The 15914-nt window shown below is 43.3% G+C and overlaps 1 protein-coding gene across 8 annotated transcripts in view; it reads right to left on the reverse strand.

Annotated features, from left to right (window-relative positions):
• CAMKK1 (calcium/calmodulin dependent protein kinase kinase 1) overlaps positions 1-15914 on the reverse strand; it is a 181022-nt gene that overhangs the window by 45295 nt on the left and 119813 nt on the right. For all 8 annotated transcript variants that reach the window (XM_050929417.1, XM_050929423.1, XM_050929418.1 and 5 more), the window contains one exon: positions 13532-13620. In XM_050929417.1, coding sequence (XP_050785374.1) covers positions 13532-13620 — 89 coding nt within the window. The remainder of the gene's footprint in view (positions 1-13531; positions 13621-15914) is intronic.

Consider the following 15914-nt stretch of genomic DNA (forward strand, 5'->3'; position numbering starts at 1 on the left):
TATGAAAAGAACCAAAAACTCTTTATCCATACAACATAAACAAAACACCAGATTTCAAAAAAATTCCCAGCCAACCAGCTTTGGAAACAAGAGAATTCCAGCTCTCTCATGAATGAAATAAAAGTAACTTGCTAATTCTAATTAGAAAGGGGACGAAACTTTGGATTCAGGTCCGAAATTCTGTAAAGTACAGGGCATTTAGCCTGGGCCATTCTCCAGTTTTACAAGAGACCACAATAAAAACTGTAAAACTGATTGTGATTGCTGACTATATAATACAAACAAATTGGAGGCAAATAATATGAGACTACACCCATCTATTGTATCAGCTGATTAGCTGAAAGCATAACATAAGATGCCTGTTCTTTTAAAGTAGTGAATATCAAAACAAGCACTCGTGACATAGGTGGAAACCATGCTGAAGACCACATGAACGTATGTTTGTTACAGTGTCACGTAATTTAGTTAATTACTCTGTAGCTCCATGCTGTGTTTTACAGGAAGGTCATCTGAAGAGTGACCAAGGGTCCTGTGACTTTTGCCCTTTAAAAGAGTGACTATTGCATGCATTGGAACCCTTAGGGATTAAACAGACTGCAGAGGGGGAGCTTTTTGTAATAGAAAATGACCCTGGATAACAGTTCTCTTCCATATCATTTTGCTTGCAGCAAAATTTCAGCAAATTGGTGTGATTTGCATTTCCAGTACAAAAGACTGCGGCAGTGACAGGGCTGCTGCAATGACAGGAAACACTGGAGTTGTCACCTCACAGTATGGAGAAATAAAGAGAAAGCTCAAGAGAAAAAGCTAAACATTCTGTCCCAACTGCCCTGAAAACAAAGGGTTTATCAGCATGAACAGCTCCTGATTATCATATAGTGAGGACAATAGCACAAGCAACATACATTTGTGCCACTGTTGGCTCCTGAAGACACACAGACAGATCACAACAAGGGAGTTGGTGACATTTATACACAGTAAAATTAAATTGCAAAATTTACACTCGCACCATATTAACCCTTTATTTCATCAGTGCTCAGAGTGCTTGGGGTTAGGTTGTCTCCTGGATCCTGTTAACGCAAGCAATAGTGGTTGGAATTAAAGGCAATCATGTTAAGCCTACTGTTCATTATCTCTAGAAACATCAGCCACAAGGTGAGGGAAATTAACAATACTACCTTCTCTTGGTTCTAAGTATTAAAAACTATAAACTACACACACAACAGGACAGCAGAGCTGTATGAACATATTGTACAGAAAGACATACAGATCAACACTCATCAAAATAAACTTAACAAAAACAAATACTAGTTCTTATCGAAACCTATTCTAGGAAGTCTTTATCAGCACTCTCCCAGTTCCTCCAGAGACATATGTGGGGCTAGCCCGGGAATCAGTGTGAGCCTCAACATTCACCCCATTTTGCTCGTAGGCAGCACTGGTAGGGAGTTATTTCAGCTTGTGACTGCACACTTTATAAAAGCTGTTCAGGCATCTCAATCGTGTCCCGAACATGCATTCCCCCACCCAGTAAGTCAGAGCACACTTTCAGGCCAGCATCACTGGTATGAATAAATAATGATTTTCTCCCTAACATATCTGACAGTTTGCTGTGTACTGGTATGAACTGAGGCTGGTTTTCCAGGCTGATATGAAGCAGTTAGCCTTTCAGTCCTATGTTGCGGAATGATGTGGTTCACCTGATCCAGCAGGCAGGAATCCAACATTAACAGATGATCTTCAACTACTGTAGAGACAAATGCTGTAATGAGACATTTGTTCTCTTCTCTCAGCAACTGAAGACATTGCTTGATTAGCCATAAACCAGTTGGTCTTTTCTCTGGACCATACCATGACACTTGACTTTGAGAAACCTTTCCGACTGATGTCTACCTACAGTAGAATGAGCAGAGCTGTAATCTGATCACACCCCTTCCACATACCCAAGATCTTGAGTGCAAAAAGCACTCTAGGGAGTGTCAGAGACAGCCAAATAATGAAGTCACTGTTACTCCAGTATAAAGATAATAAGTCTGATCCTAAAGTAGTGTAAATCAATATAGATCTGGCCCAATCAGAACACAGTTTTCTGGTAAAAAAAATCCCAGAGCAGATGATTTGTCAAAGACGTCAAACAAATGGTTTAAGTTGCTCATTTTGGCTGGAAATTGTTTTGCTCTTTAGTGCTGAGACTGGCTGCTCACTATAACAAGCTCTCTGTGTACAAGTTGCTCTGCTGTCTCAATGCTAACTGACAGACCTGATTTAAAAAATAAATCAATACTGCTTCATAATGAAAATGAAACATTGTACGATATTACAGTTAAAGCCCCTGGGGGAAAATCTGCTTCTGGAGCTCTCGGTTAAATTCAGTTTTATTAGAGAGTTATCCTTCATTTCTTTGGGAAAACAGCAGCAACTCAGGCACTATTTGAATCTTAATAATAATTCTTATCCTTCTTATAGCATCTTCCATCCAGGAATCTCTAAACATCTTATAAACATCCAATAATCGAGTTTCACAACAGCCCTTGTGAGAGAGGCAATTATTACTAATGGCGAAGGAGAGGCACAGAATTTTCAAGCATGTCTACTAATTTGGAGGGCCCAACCTGATACACAAGGAGCTTGATTATCAGAGATGCTTAGTACCCACAACTCCAACTGAAATCAGTGCAGCTGAACGCTCAGTAACTCTGAAAATCAGGTTGTAGGTGTCTAAATGAGGGCCTTATAAAATTGAATCACCCAAACTTCTGCAAACTTGGCTTTTAATTTTTTTTTAAAAACCAATGCATTTTCACTTAAGTGATGCTAGCAGTGAGGAAATATGGTTATGGATGTGTAGTACAAAACCGCTGAAAATCTAAGGCTATCGTTTATTAGGATAAGAACATGAGCCCTGCCATATTGGATCAGACCAATGGTTCATCTACTGCAGGATGCTCTGACAGCGGCTAGTATCAGCTGCTTCAAAGGAAAGTGCAAATAACCACACAGCAGGCACTTATGGGATAACTTGCCCATGTGGAAAGTTTTTCCTAACCCATATAAGTCCGAGGTCGGCTTACATCCCTCCAAAACTCTTGATGTATTGGTTTCAACTTTGTCCTCCTCCACCTCCTTCTCTGCCCACTTCACCAGCTTCTCAAGAGTGGTGTCTCTTTGCTCCTGAATGACAGGCCTGAAGAGACACAGAGGGACTTTAATGCAGAAATGCTGGAAGGGTTTGGTGCTACATTTTGCTGTTCTTGACTCATATCAGCAAGAGTCTGATCCTGCAAACATTCTAGACACAGAGTTCCCATTGAGAAAGCTCCAGGAGATCAGCAGGACATCTGTGTTCTGAGGCCCTGATGAAGCAAAGCATCCACTGATGAAGCAAAGCACTTAAGCATGAGTGATTAAAGTTAAGCAGATACTTAAATTCTTTTCTGAACTGGGGTCAGAGTGCTTGCAGACTCATGTGCAAAGTTAGCTAAATCCAGACTACTTCAATGATATCAAAATGAGAAACCCTCAAGAACTACTATCACAAATGTCACCCTTGCTGTCAATCCTCCTCTGATCTCTGTAGGTGCTCCAGCCAGGCCAGCATCCAACAATACTCCATTCACCCAGTGTGACGCACTAATGGGACTACTCCCAAGGGAAATACAACTGTAAATTGCATTGTGCTACACCATTATTGTAGAACACTGAAAAATTGGTGTCACAGACGTACGGTGCCACAGGGAAGACTCCCTAGGCTGCACTCTTTCAATGAACGCACTGTGGTATGATGAGTGGGACCGGAGACCATAAGAATGGCCATGGTGGGTCTGACCAATGGTACATCTATCCCACTATCCTGTCCTCTGGCAGTGGCTAATGCCAGATACTTGAGAGGGAATATACAGAACAGGGCAACTATTGAGTGATCCATCCCTGATCATCCAGCCGCAGCATCTGGCAGTCACAGGCTTAGGGACACCCAAAGCATGGGGTTGCATCTCTGACCATTTTGGCTAACAGCCACTGATGGATCTAATTCTTTTCTGAACCCAGTTATATTTTTAGCCTTCACAACATCCCTGGCAATGAGTTCCACAGGTTGACTGTGTGAAAAAGAGGGTCAGGTTTAAGGAGGAACCTAGTTTGGTAGTCAGGCTGCTACTGGATAAACACAGTTTTCTCTCTCTGTGCATACTCAATCCAGATCTCTTTCCTTCAACTCTGCCTGTCTGCTGCATTCCTTACTGCTAATGAAGCATGAAAAGACCACATCTGTTTGTTCTGGTCCTTTTACAGTACCTATCACCAAGCCATCCTTCAGGGGTGATAATACAACACATTTCAGAATCACTAAACTCATCTTTAAATGAGAACCCCCTCTTCCCTCATTTCTAGACACATCCGCTTTCAGACTCTAAAACAGGCTGTGCTTGTCATTCAAAAGCAGATATTTGGGAATTGTTCATCTATACCAACCAGCAGAAAAAAGCAGGAAGGGGGAAATGGGAGATGATTCCCCATTGTCTTTTAAAACAGCTTCCTTCTCTGCTCTCCCTCCTGGAAATCCCAGGGCCCGGGCACTTCATTACTAACTCTCCAAAACCCCATTACAAAAAATTGCCACATATTAGCACATAATGCTATTTACTAAGGCTGAATTATATTTGATTAAAACAGAAGCCTGTTACTGTTCAAGGGCAAAAGCAATCCATATGGTGCTGCTGCAGAGTCTGCTTAGTATTACTCTCACATCAGCCCTGTAGTGGAGAAATGATTTAACACCCTACCAAGGAAGCTGCAGCAGCAGCCGATAAAGCTTAAAACAAAATGCTGTTCTTTGAAGCAAGGCTTCTATGCCAGTTTGCAGTGTTCCACAGATACCAAGAATGATCCAAAGCAAGTGGACATAAAGTGGCTACATTTAAGAGCCAGCCTGCTTCCTGTGGCCATTTACACCTTGTATATTTAGCCTAGTGTTCAGTGCAGAGGACTGTAAATCAGGACTTCTGGGTTTCATTCACTAGTCTAACACCGAATTGCTTTATGACCTTGACCAAGCCACATGGGCCAGAATTTTCAGGAGGCATCAGCCCCTGGACCCACGGCCAGATTTTTAACAGAGCTTAGCACAGTGAGTGCATTTTGGCTACTCAGCTCCTTGGAAAATATGGCCACAAAACTTCATAATGGGAGCTTCTGGCAGCTGAGCTCTTTGGAAACTCTGAATTCATAGCATAAGCAAAATCAGTTGTCACGGATTAGGCAGAAGTGCCAGAATCTCCTACACTAAAACCAGCATTTTACAGGCAATTAGCAAAGTCGGGGAAGAACATTTAATAAGAGGCGGGAGAAACAGGACATTATAGATTTATTACAATACACACAAACACCGGCTATGTTCCTACTGTTTATATTTCAGCAGTGCCTAGAGGCCCAGATGAAATCAGGGCCCCACTGTGCTAGGTGCTGTGTATATACATAGTAAAAAAGACAGTCCTTGCCTAGATAGGTCTTCAAATTAAACAGATAAGAAGTGGGAGAAAAGAAGTATTATTATCCTTATTTTACAGATGGGAACTGATTCATAGAGAGATTAAGTGACTTAGAAAGGTCACACAGGCAGTCTGTGGTGGAGCTAGGAACTGAACCCAAATCTCCCGAGTTCCATGCCAGTGTCTTAATCACAAGACCATCTTTCCTTCTCCATGCGCATTATGTGCTTACAGCCACATTTGCAAAAGCCCACACAACAGATGTGTCACGCAGAATGTGCAGCTGACAAAATCCAAAACAAGACCCTGGGTACACCAGGGCTTTTATTTGCCATGTCACCAGTGTTTGAATTTACCCATCTCTTGATAACAGTCCTGAGAATACTCTTAAAACAAACACACTGCAATTGACTCTTCTGTTGATTTATTTACTTAATTCCCCTTTCAAGATAATGGGAATTAGATTCACATATTGATGGTACAGAAGAAAGATTACGCCTTATTTTGGAAAAGCCAGCTTTTGATCAGCACAGCAGGCATTTATATTGTTCTGGGTTTAGTATACGGTGCAGGGCTCCAGAAGCTGATGGGGGATTTGACTGAGAATTGTTTTGTATGACTGTACTGCTGGAAAGATAACTTCCCAATGGTTTTAGCTGCACTTCATTATCCTTTCCTGTTCCTCTTTCTGACCCACTAGTTCAACTGACAGATGACAGGCATTCCCTTAAGCGGGCAGTAGACCTGCCACATGGTAAGCAAAGCGGGTTTTCCTTAATACAATCAATAGAGACACTTTACATTTCCTAATGCAAAGGTGGTAGAAAGAATGGAGTGTCTTCATTTCACTCACAGCTGTTTCAGCTTCTTGTGATCTAGGTAAAACTAATATCATGCTTGCAAATAAACTGCAAAGGGACAAATCCTGCAGTTCGTCTTTACTATGACATAACTCCCACTGCAGCCAATGGGAGTTTAGCCTGTGTAAAGACCGAGTCAGGCCCTTACAAAATGACGCTAATTGACAATTAAAACTGTAGAGTTTGGGCCCAATCCAGGTATCTGAACCCAACCTCACCCTAAAATTGTGAAGGGTTTGGGGGGTTGGGGTGGGGGGGGTCACAATTCAGATTCTAGTTAAACCCATCTATAGTAAATACATACAGGCCAAAATCTCTAATTCTGTAGTGAGATGAGGAAGATGTTATATAAATTGTTATGGCATGTCAGTGTTTACACTGGCCCTTTACTTACATACAGTAAGAGGGAATGGTCTCCTTTCAATTTCATGCTAAGAAAAATATTTTAACAATACATTTTAAACTCTTACAATACTTAATAGTAACAAATAAAATTACAAAAACACTTTACATCAATACAATCCCCATAAAGCATGCCACAAACATTTACTCTATATCCATTTGGTACCAGTAAAACACTTCGAGGAGGCCCAGGGACTGGGTGGGGGAGTTTAAACTCTCTAATTCCCAAAGCCACAAAATGAACATTTTGTCTACGGTTACAGAGAATTCAGGAATGGAGGGGTTAATGTCCATGCAAAGCAAAAGGAGCCCCTTCCCCAAAGCCCTGCAACACTCACTCCACGCCCCCCCTCCGCTTGCTTTCCCCTACCCTCACTCACTTTCAATGAGCTGGGGTAGAGGGTTGGGGTTCGGGAGGGGGTGCAGGCTCTGGACTAGGGCCAGGGGGTTCACAGTGTGAGAGGGGCTCTGGGCTGAGCCTGGGGAAGGGGTTGGGGTGCAGGAGGGTGTGAGGGATGCAAGCACTGGGAGGGAGTTTGGGTGCAGGAGGGGGCTCTGGACTGGTGCAGAGTGTTAGGGTTCGGGGTGCTGGCTCTGGGAGTGGGCTCAGGGCTGGGGTGTGGCCTCCAGCGGCTCCTAGTTGGTGGTGCAGCGTGGCTCCTGCTAAGGCAGGTTCCCTGCCTACCCTGGCCCCACGCCGCTCCTGGAAGGGGCCAATGCAACCATGGCTGGGGGGCATGTGCCTCCACATGCTGCTCCTCTCTGCAACCACCACCCCCGCAGCTCCCATTGGCAATAGCTCCCTGTTCCCAGCCAATGGGAGCAGCGGGGGTGGTGGTTGCAGGCAGGAGCAGTGCGCAGAGGGAGATCCCTACTCCCCTGCCCCCAGTGATGTGCTGGCCACTTCTGGGAGCCCCACTGCACTACTGGAGATTGCAATCGACTAGGGGATCCTCTAGGATTGACCAGCTGATCGTGATCGACCATTTGGTGACCACTGCCTTAAGGTATGATGCTTTCTAGTCCAAATCCAAGGAGACTGAACAAACAAACAATGACATCATTGTGAAAGCGTCATTCATTAAAGCAGGCCCTTGGAGAATGAATCAGCATTCTGACTCACTAAGAATTTAGTTTAAACTATAATGTCTGTCTTGCGAGTGCAGTAATTGAATACCCAGACATGCACAGGCAGACAGGGCTGAATTCTGAAGTCCTAGAGCTTTGCCCGAATAAGGACTTCAGGAACATTCAGGCTTCAAAAGAGTATTGCAGTGACTGTGTGCTTGCCAAACCCCATACTGATAAATGGATTGCTTGGTGCAATTTTATATAACAAGCCTTTTCTCTCTCACCCGCACCTCAAACGTGCACATGCGTGCACGTATGCACACACACTTACAGAGCCATTTGGAAAGAGATGTAGTGTAGCCTCCACCTCCTTTTGTTAAACCAAATGTCAACTCCCAGCAAGAGAGAGATTTCTCGTTAAGACATGTCAGCCTGACAGCTGTGGAAAAAACATCCTTCCTCTTTTACTTACTTTACCTGGTGCTGGTTTTCATGGTTCACCTGCCAAAGCAAATCTGCAGGACATCCAATTCATCATTATTCAGCAAACCAATTTAAAGCTTGGTTATTGACAAGAAAATTAGCATTAAGTCAAACTGGAAGAAACCTTACTAACTGTATTCAAGATGTCAAAAATAAAATACTCTAAGCAAATAAATGGGGTTTTCTTTTTACTCCAGCAAATCTGTAGATTTGTCATGGGTTGTTTTATACATTTTCAACCTTATTTAGGGTGGAAGGTGGTCTGACTCTGAAATGTTGTGCCACTCCTATTTACAGGGATTCCAGATTCTAGAACTGTTAGCCAATATTAAAGAAAAACAATGATTTGTTCTCTGTATTGGGTAGAAGTGTCGTCTAGGGATTTGGACTGGGGAACAGGAGTCAGGACTTGTGTTCTATTCGTAGCTCTGCTACTGACTCATTACATAAGTCAAGGTAACTTTTGGACAACTCAGTTTCCCAATCTATAAAATGGGGTAACACTTGCTTTCTCTCCAGGGGTATTGTGAACCTTAATTAATGTTTGTTAAGCTCTTTGAGTTGCTCAACTGAAATGCATTATCTAAGTGCACAATACATCATCATGGCCCTGTTTCAGATGACACTTAAGTGCAGCACATGCTTAATTTTAAGCATGTGAACATCCCCATCTCTGTTCAGCAAAGCACTTGAGCATGTGCTTAACTCCCATTGGCTTCAATGCTACTTAAGCACATGGCAGAGTGCTTTCACTCCCCGTTCAGGAAATGACTTTACAATACTAAGAAAAGCACTTGAGCATGTGGATATGGCGCTTTCCTGAATAGGGCTGCTTTCTTTGATCACGGCCCTGTTGAATAAGGGTGGGATTACTTATGTGCTTAAAGTTATGCATGTGTTTAAGTGATTTGCTGAACTGGGATCTAACTGTGTGTGTACAAACATACATGGACAACACAAACACACATGCATGTGCACACCCTACTTAGAGTTTAGGCAGGCGCAACTGGAATTATATTTATATACAATGAAATTAATAAACTAAAAAATCAATGGTTTGGGGACATTTGTGTCACCCATTGTAATGTCACTCTTGGTCAGCTAACCTTGTGCCATTCACTGTCACACTGGCAAGGAAAGGTAAATGCTGATGGCTTGTAGCGTGGATTCAGGAAGGACACTAACAGAATTTTATCTTATTTAGCACCAGATCCTGCCAATACCTCAGTTTTCTGAAGAAATGTCCCAGATTCCTGTGTATATCAGATACTCCAGAATCTAGTTGACTGAAACAATACAGATCAAGAAAACAAAAGTAGACATCTGGCAGCCTCATGCTAGGTCTTCCCCTGCTCAATCGGGGCACCTCACAGTGCTCTGCAGTCCACTATGACTCTAAGGGTTTCTGTTCCTGCCTGTCACTGCACACAGCTCCAGCCAGACCTTTGCCTTTGACTGGTAGGGAAAACTTCTGCTCCAGTCTTCTCTCTAATTCTATATCCCAGTAAGAATCTCCCTACTGGTGGCTCTCTCTCAACTGAGCAGGCTTCCTTTTATAAGAAGCAACAACCCCTGGCTACCATTGGGTGATGCATGGATACTTGACCCAACCACTGGCAACCGATAATTAGGCACAGGTGGGGCTGAGCCCAACTCTCCTTATGGAGCCAGCCTACTCTGTGATGGGCACCAATAATTAACTTAAGCCAATATTTCTACAGTATTACATAGACAGGCCTGTATTCAGTCATAGCCATTTTCCATCTAAAACAAGATGCCTTACATACAACATGCAGCATATTGTTCTTGATTAATACATTCCAGTTTGTGACAAGAATCCAGTTTTTAACATTTAATCTAATAAAACACAACTAGCAATGATGCAGTTACTGCTGTGAACATTGTGAGCTTAGAACAGCTGCATGGTGATTGAGTATAGCAAATTACATAACAATTATGTATGCCTACATTAAAATTACCTTGCAATCTTTGGATTGCTGGCAACACTTTCCCTCAGTATGCACAAATGGTACACTTTTCTCTGTAATTACATAGTAATTGCTATGCATTTACACAGCAGTTGCAATAGAGCACATTTCTTAACTTTTAGCAGCTAATAAAACAAATGGTTACCCAAAAGCTTAAAACAAAACATCCTATTGTTTTTGCTATTATCACCACTAAAACATCTTATTCGGTTTTGTTACCCAGCCTCAGCCCACCTCCCCCATCCACTTTTTTTGGATTATCTTTTAGACTGCAAATATTTTGGGGCACGGGGCTGTCATTTACTACATGCACACCCAGTGTCAAGCAAAACAGGCCCCCGGACTCTGTGGAGGCACCTAGGCACTATCAGAATATAAACATTAATAACAAAAAACTACAATTTTTCTATAAACTCTACTGGCAAAATAGTCTTGGACCCTGCAGCCTTAACCCATAGTACAATCACATTTACTGTAAGTATTTATTTCATTTCCATTCAGTGGCTGGTACTGTCCCTTTAGTTTCAGGTGGAAGACAGAACTAATGTATTGCAGCGTGTGATATGACTATGGCCTTGTGAATGATCTTCCTTCATCTCAGCAAAGCCTGCTGTGCTCGTTAGGGACATTCACATTCCAGTTACCCTTTCAGAGATGGCTCTTCTGTAAAATAGCCAAGCAATACCTAAAGCTTTGCTTAGCCTATGGGGAGAGCAGTAGCGCTCCCTGTGTCTTTCTGAGATCCAATTAACTGAAGATAGACAAGGCTCTAAGTACAGATTACAGGATAATACATTTCTTTTAGACTGACAAGGCTATGTCTTCGCTTTTTTAAAAACATGGTCAGTGGAAGTGATTTAGAAATTATTCCCTCTGGTTCAGTAAAACAGATTTTTACTAAGGATTGAAACAGTGGAAAATGTTGCATTTCAGACGATGGAAGCAAAACAGGTTAGGTTACATATCTAGAAGTCTCCCTACGGTCTGATCCTTCAACTCTTGACTTACTACTCACAGCTTGTGTTGGAAGGTGTAATTCAATATAAATGAGAGTAACGCAAACTAGCCCATAGATAGCTTTACTAAAGTTGTCAATGAAGCTACAGCCTTTATTCAGGTCAGTATGACGAGACCTCTAGAGTGAAATCCTGGATAATCAGGATAATACCTGTAAAATCACGACAATACCTACCCCAGTGTGAAACACTGACAACCATGGATGAAAAGTGTTATAGAAAGTGCAAAACTGTATTATTTATTATTGTATCACTTATTACAGAAGCATGTCACAGCCATTACTATCAGTCTCATGGAAAGAAACTGCTGTTGGTATATTGCCTTATGGCCTTTCCACAGAAGTTAAGAGTTCTCATAGAATCACAGAATATCAGGGTTGGAAGGGACCTCAGGAAGTCATCTAGTCCAATCCCCTGCTCAAAGCATGACCAGTCCCCAACTAAATCAAATTTTACCTTTAACATCAATGGAGCCAGGATTTCATTCCTAGTCTCTGAGGCCCAGATTCTCCAAAGTATTTAAGTGCCTAACCCCCACTGAAGTCAATGTGAGTTAGGTGCTGTGACAGACCCAGGCCAGTGTGGTACAGGAGTCTGGTAGAGGGCAAATATACTGGTCACTGGATGAGTAGTTTTCTGTTCCCTGAGTGACTAGAGCAGGGGCTGCACTGGAGTAATCAGGAACCTGCTAGAACCAATTAAGGCAGACAGGCTGATTAGAACACCTGCAGCCAATCAAGGCAGGCTAATCAGGGCACCTGGGTTTAAAAAGGAGCTCACTCCAGTCAGGCAGGGAGGAGCTAGAGGAGAGGAAGTGTGTGAGAGGAGCTGGGAGCAAGAGGGTGTGCTGGTGAAGGACTAGGAGTACAAGCGTTATCAGACACCAGGAGGAAGGTCCTGTAGTGAGGATAAAGAGGTGTTTGGAGGAGGCCATGGGGAAGTAGCCCAGGGAGGTGTAGTTGTCATGTAGCTGTTACAAGAGGCACTATAGACAGCTGCAATCCACAGGGCCCTGGGCTGGATCCCGGAGTAGAGGGCGGGCCCAGGTTCCCCCCAAACCTTCAAACTTCTGATCAGACAGAGGAGGAGTTGATCCAGACTGTGGGGAAGATCACTGAGGTGAGCAAATCTGCCAATAAGCGCAGGACCCACCAAGGTAGAGGAGGAACTTTGTCACAGTGCCTAAATATCTTGGAGGTCCTGGGAGTTCTGGAATGCTAGATCTCTGCTCAGTGCAGAAAAGGAAGGAGCATCAAGAAGTCCATAAATGGATCTTTGATCCTGATTCCTGAGGGCCAGTGTGCATCGGACCCAGTAAGAGCTAACCAGTCAAAGGTTGCTCTTATCCCACTAGCATAGGGTCCACCACACAACCACTCCCTTCCTTCCCCAACATTTCTCTACACGTGGTGTGAGGCAGCTGGCACAGGGGCTGTCTTATTATCTTTGTCAGCAGTGATATGCCAGTTCCCTTATGCCAGGGAAATTCCCTGAATACCATTTAAGGATAAAATCTGGCCCTTTTGTAGTGCTCAAGCCTGGATCTTAGGTCAGAATCTGGCCCAAAATACTTGAGAACTCATCTGCCAGGTTAGAGGGAGAAACAATATTTGATTTATTAAAATAAATTGTACAATAGCCCATTAAAAATATATAGATACTGAATGAGGCTTCTGTGAAATACACAAGCCACCAGCTGTGATGGCAGGTGATGAGGTGGCATGTTCTCCCCATGTCACAGCCCTGAGTAATGATGAGTCACTGAGATGCATTCCAAAGGGAGCAGACAAGGACAGATGCCCTCCAGCTGCCACTTGCAAGCTCATCCCCCACAGCTCAGCTGGCAGCAGTGCAAATTCACTTCAACTGAAGCTAATTGACTTTCTTTGCCTGTGTCTTTGCAAATGCTGTTTCCTGGCTTCAGCCAAGCTTGGCGCAGCTGTAAGGATTGAAGTCTACAACTTCTATCCAAGAGAGTTAACAATAAAAAATTACTAATCGTTTTCATAGTGCCCCTTTAAAGAACGGCTGCCACTGAATAACTCTGATACAGCCTATACAAAACCAGGCTGAGATAGGTCATTGCCAATCTTGCAAATCCCTCCATATGATTAGAGAGTATCCTTTTACTCCTGACAGTTCACCAGTGACCAAAAGGTTGGCTTCAAACAAGAATGTAGGTGAATGCAATGCTTTGTAAAGGTGCAACTGATCTTGGTACTCACAGTACTCTATGCCCAAGACAATGTCCTTAAAGTAGAGCCGAGCCTGCTCTTCAGTGAATGGCTGGTCAGTTGGCACCTCCATGACAGGTCTGAAAGGAAAAAGGCAGTCAGCTAGTAAACAGAGCTCTTGGGTTCTATTTCTGTTGGTGACTCTGCATGATCTTGGGCAAGCCATTTCAGGCCAGATTTTCAAAAGAGCTCAGCTCCCATTCAGGTACCTACATAAGTGCTCATCATCTGGCATCTCCCATTCTGACAATTAGGGACAGATTTTCAAAAGACCCAGCATGCTCAGCTCATTGGAAAATCTGGCCATTTACTTTGGTGCCTAAATGGGAGCTGAGCTCTTCTGAAAATCTGACCCTTAGGACTTCATTTCAGAGGACTGAGCACTCACAACTCCAGCTGAAGGCAATGGGAACTGGGCACACTCAGCACTTCAAAAAATATCAGGCCCTAATTGTCTGTCTGTTTCCTCTTCTGTAAAATCAGAATACCACCTACCCCAATGTGAAACACTCACAACCATGGATGAAAAGTATTATAAAAAGTGCAAAACTGTCTTATTAAAGAAGCATGTCACAACCATTACTATCAGTCTCACAGAAAGAAACTGCTGTTGGTATATTGCTTTATGGTCTTCACAAGCACCATACAGTTGGCATATGACTTGCATATCAAATGTAGTCTTCCAAAGGCCTGATTCTGATTTGACATTATGCTAGTTAGGATTTGCTCCTGAAGAAAAGGGCAATAAAACCAGTGTCATCCAGGTTTCAATGAGACCAGACTAAGGGCTAAATATTCCCTTGTAGGATTTGACATTAACATGAAAATATTTCTGATTTATCATTTTAGCAGCTCTAAAAACCCTGTTTTCCTGTTCAAGGTTCAGTACAGCTGGGAAAGTCTCAGGAGTGAGCAGGTGGATTGAAAGCTCCCTTCCCCACTGCCTGGTGGCCCCCTTTATGTCTTCATTGTTAATGGACGTGCAGAATCTCTTAAGTGACCCTCCTCTCCCCTGCCCACAGGTGAGAGCCAAGCATAAATGGCAATAGAGGGCCTAGACCCTACAAGCTGCTTAGCACTTTCAGAGAGGTAAGGAGCACGTTCAACTCTCAATGACAATGGAAGGTGTGGGTGCTTAACATCTTGCAGGATTCTGCCTGATTCTGCAATGTATTTGGCACCGATGCAGCAAAGCACTCTAACTTTAAGCATGTGAGCATTCCCACTGACTTCAAGAGACTTAAGCATGTGCTTAAATGCTGTGCTGGATCCGAGCTAGAGTTCTCAGTATCTTGCAGGATTGAGCTCTGGTTGAGAATCAATGCACAATAGAATGACAGCAAGAGAGGTCTCCAGCAACTTATCAGCAGCTATCCTTTCTTTTAACCACCCTGTCCACCCCCCATCCTATAGAGCTCAAGGAAGCTGGCAGGACTGCATCTCTCCTGTCAACAAACTCTGTGCTTTTTAGCTGCCTCCCCCCACTTCTTTCACTAGATGAGCTTAATGCTCTGTTTCCATTTTTGTCACTGATTTCCAGCTTCCTCCCCCATCACATGGCAACATTTTCATGTCACTGAATCCTGGGAGAAGCAATGGGAGTGACAGGACTGCTAATGAAGTATAATTGCCATCTGCTAGAGGTAGAAGGGTTGCTTCAAGAGTGGCACAGCCCCCCTCATGGCTGCAGCTGATTGCAATGGTTTTTCTGAGCTGTGCAGAGACTCGAGAGTTTTCTCCCTTCCCCAAAGGGACAATTGTTGTCCTGATCACCAGTAAGACCTTCTTTGCCTCTCATTCTGTCACCATTAACCTGCAAGAGATGGCAGCCCAGAAAAAAGTGGTAAAGGGAAATAAAATGTATGGAATCTCCCTGCAGATTTAGCTCTCCTAGTCCTTCTTTTCTGGATCACAGGCCTATTCCAAGTGCAATTAAAGTCAATGGAACGGCTCCCAGTGACTTCCTTGGGAGCTGAACCTGGCCCTAAATAAAAGTATGGGAGGGGAGTTTGGAAAGAGGAGCTTTTGGGTTTGTTTACACTGCAAAATGAAGGTCTGATTGTAGCATGCCTAAGCATATCTGCATTAGCATTAATCTGGCACAGGCTAGCAACCAGAGTACAAGCCCTCCAGGGATCCTGGGTATATGCTCTGGTTGCTGGCCCATGCTGCCACTACTGTTACCCGTGCTAGCTAGATTAAAGTTCCTATGCTACAATCAGACCTTCACCTTGTAGTGTGCACACAGCCTCAGTGGTTCAACTCTCCTTTCATGTCTTGTACCATTTCTTTTGTTTAGCTCCAAAGCAGAAGTAACAGGTCCTGGAGAGACTTATGGCTCAATCCTGCCTTGAAATAAATGGTAACTGAGGGT

The sequence above is a fragment of the Gopherus flavomarginatus genome, chromosome 19 (assembly GCF_025201925.1).
Source record: "Gopherus flavomarginatus isolate rGopFla2 chromosome 19, rGopFla2.mat.asm, whole genome shotgun sequence".
Classification (NCBI taxonomy): Eukaryota; Metazoa; Chordata; order Testudines; family Testudinidae; genus Gopherus; species Gopherus flavomarginatus.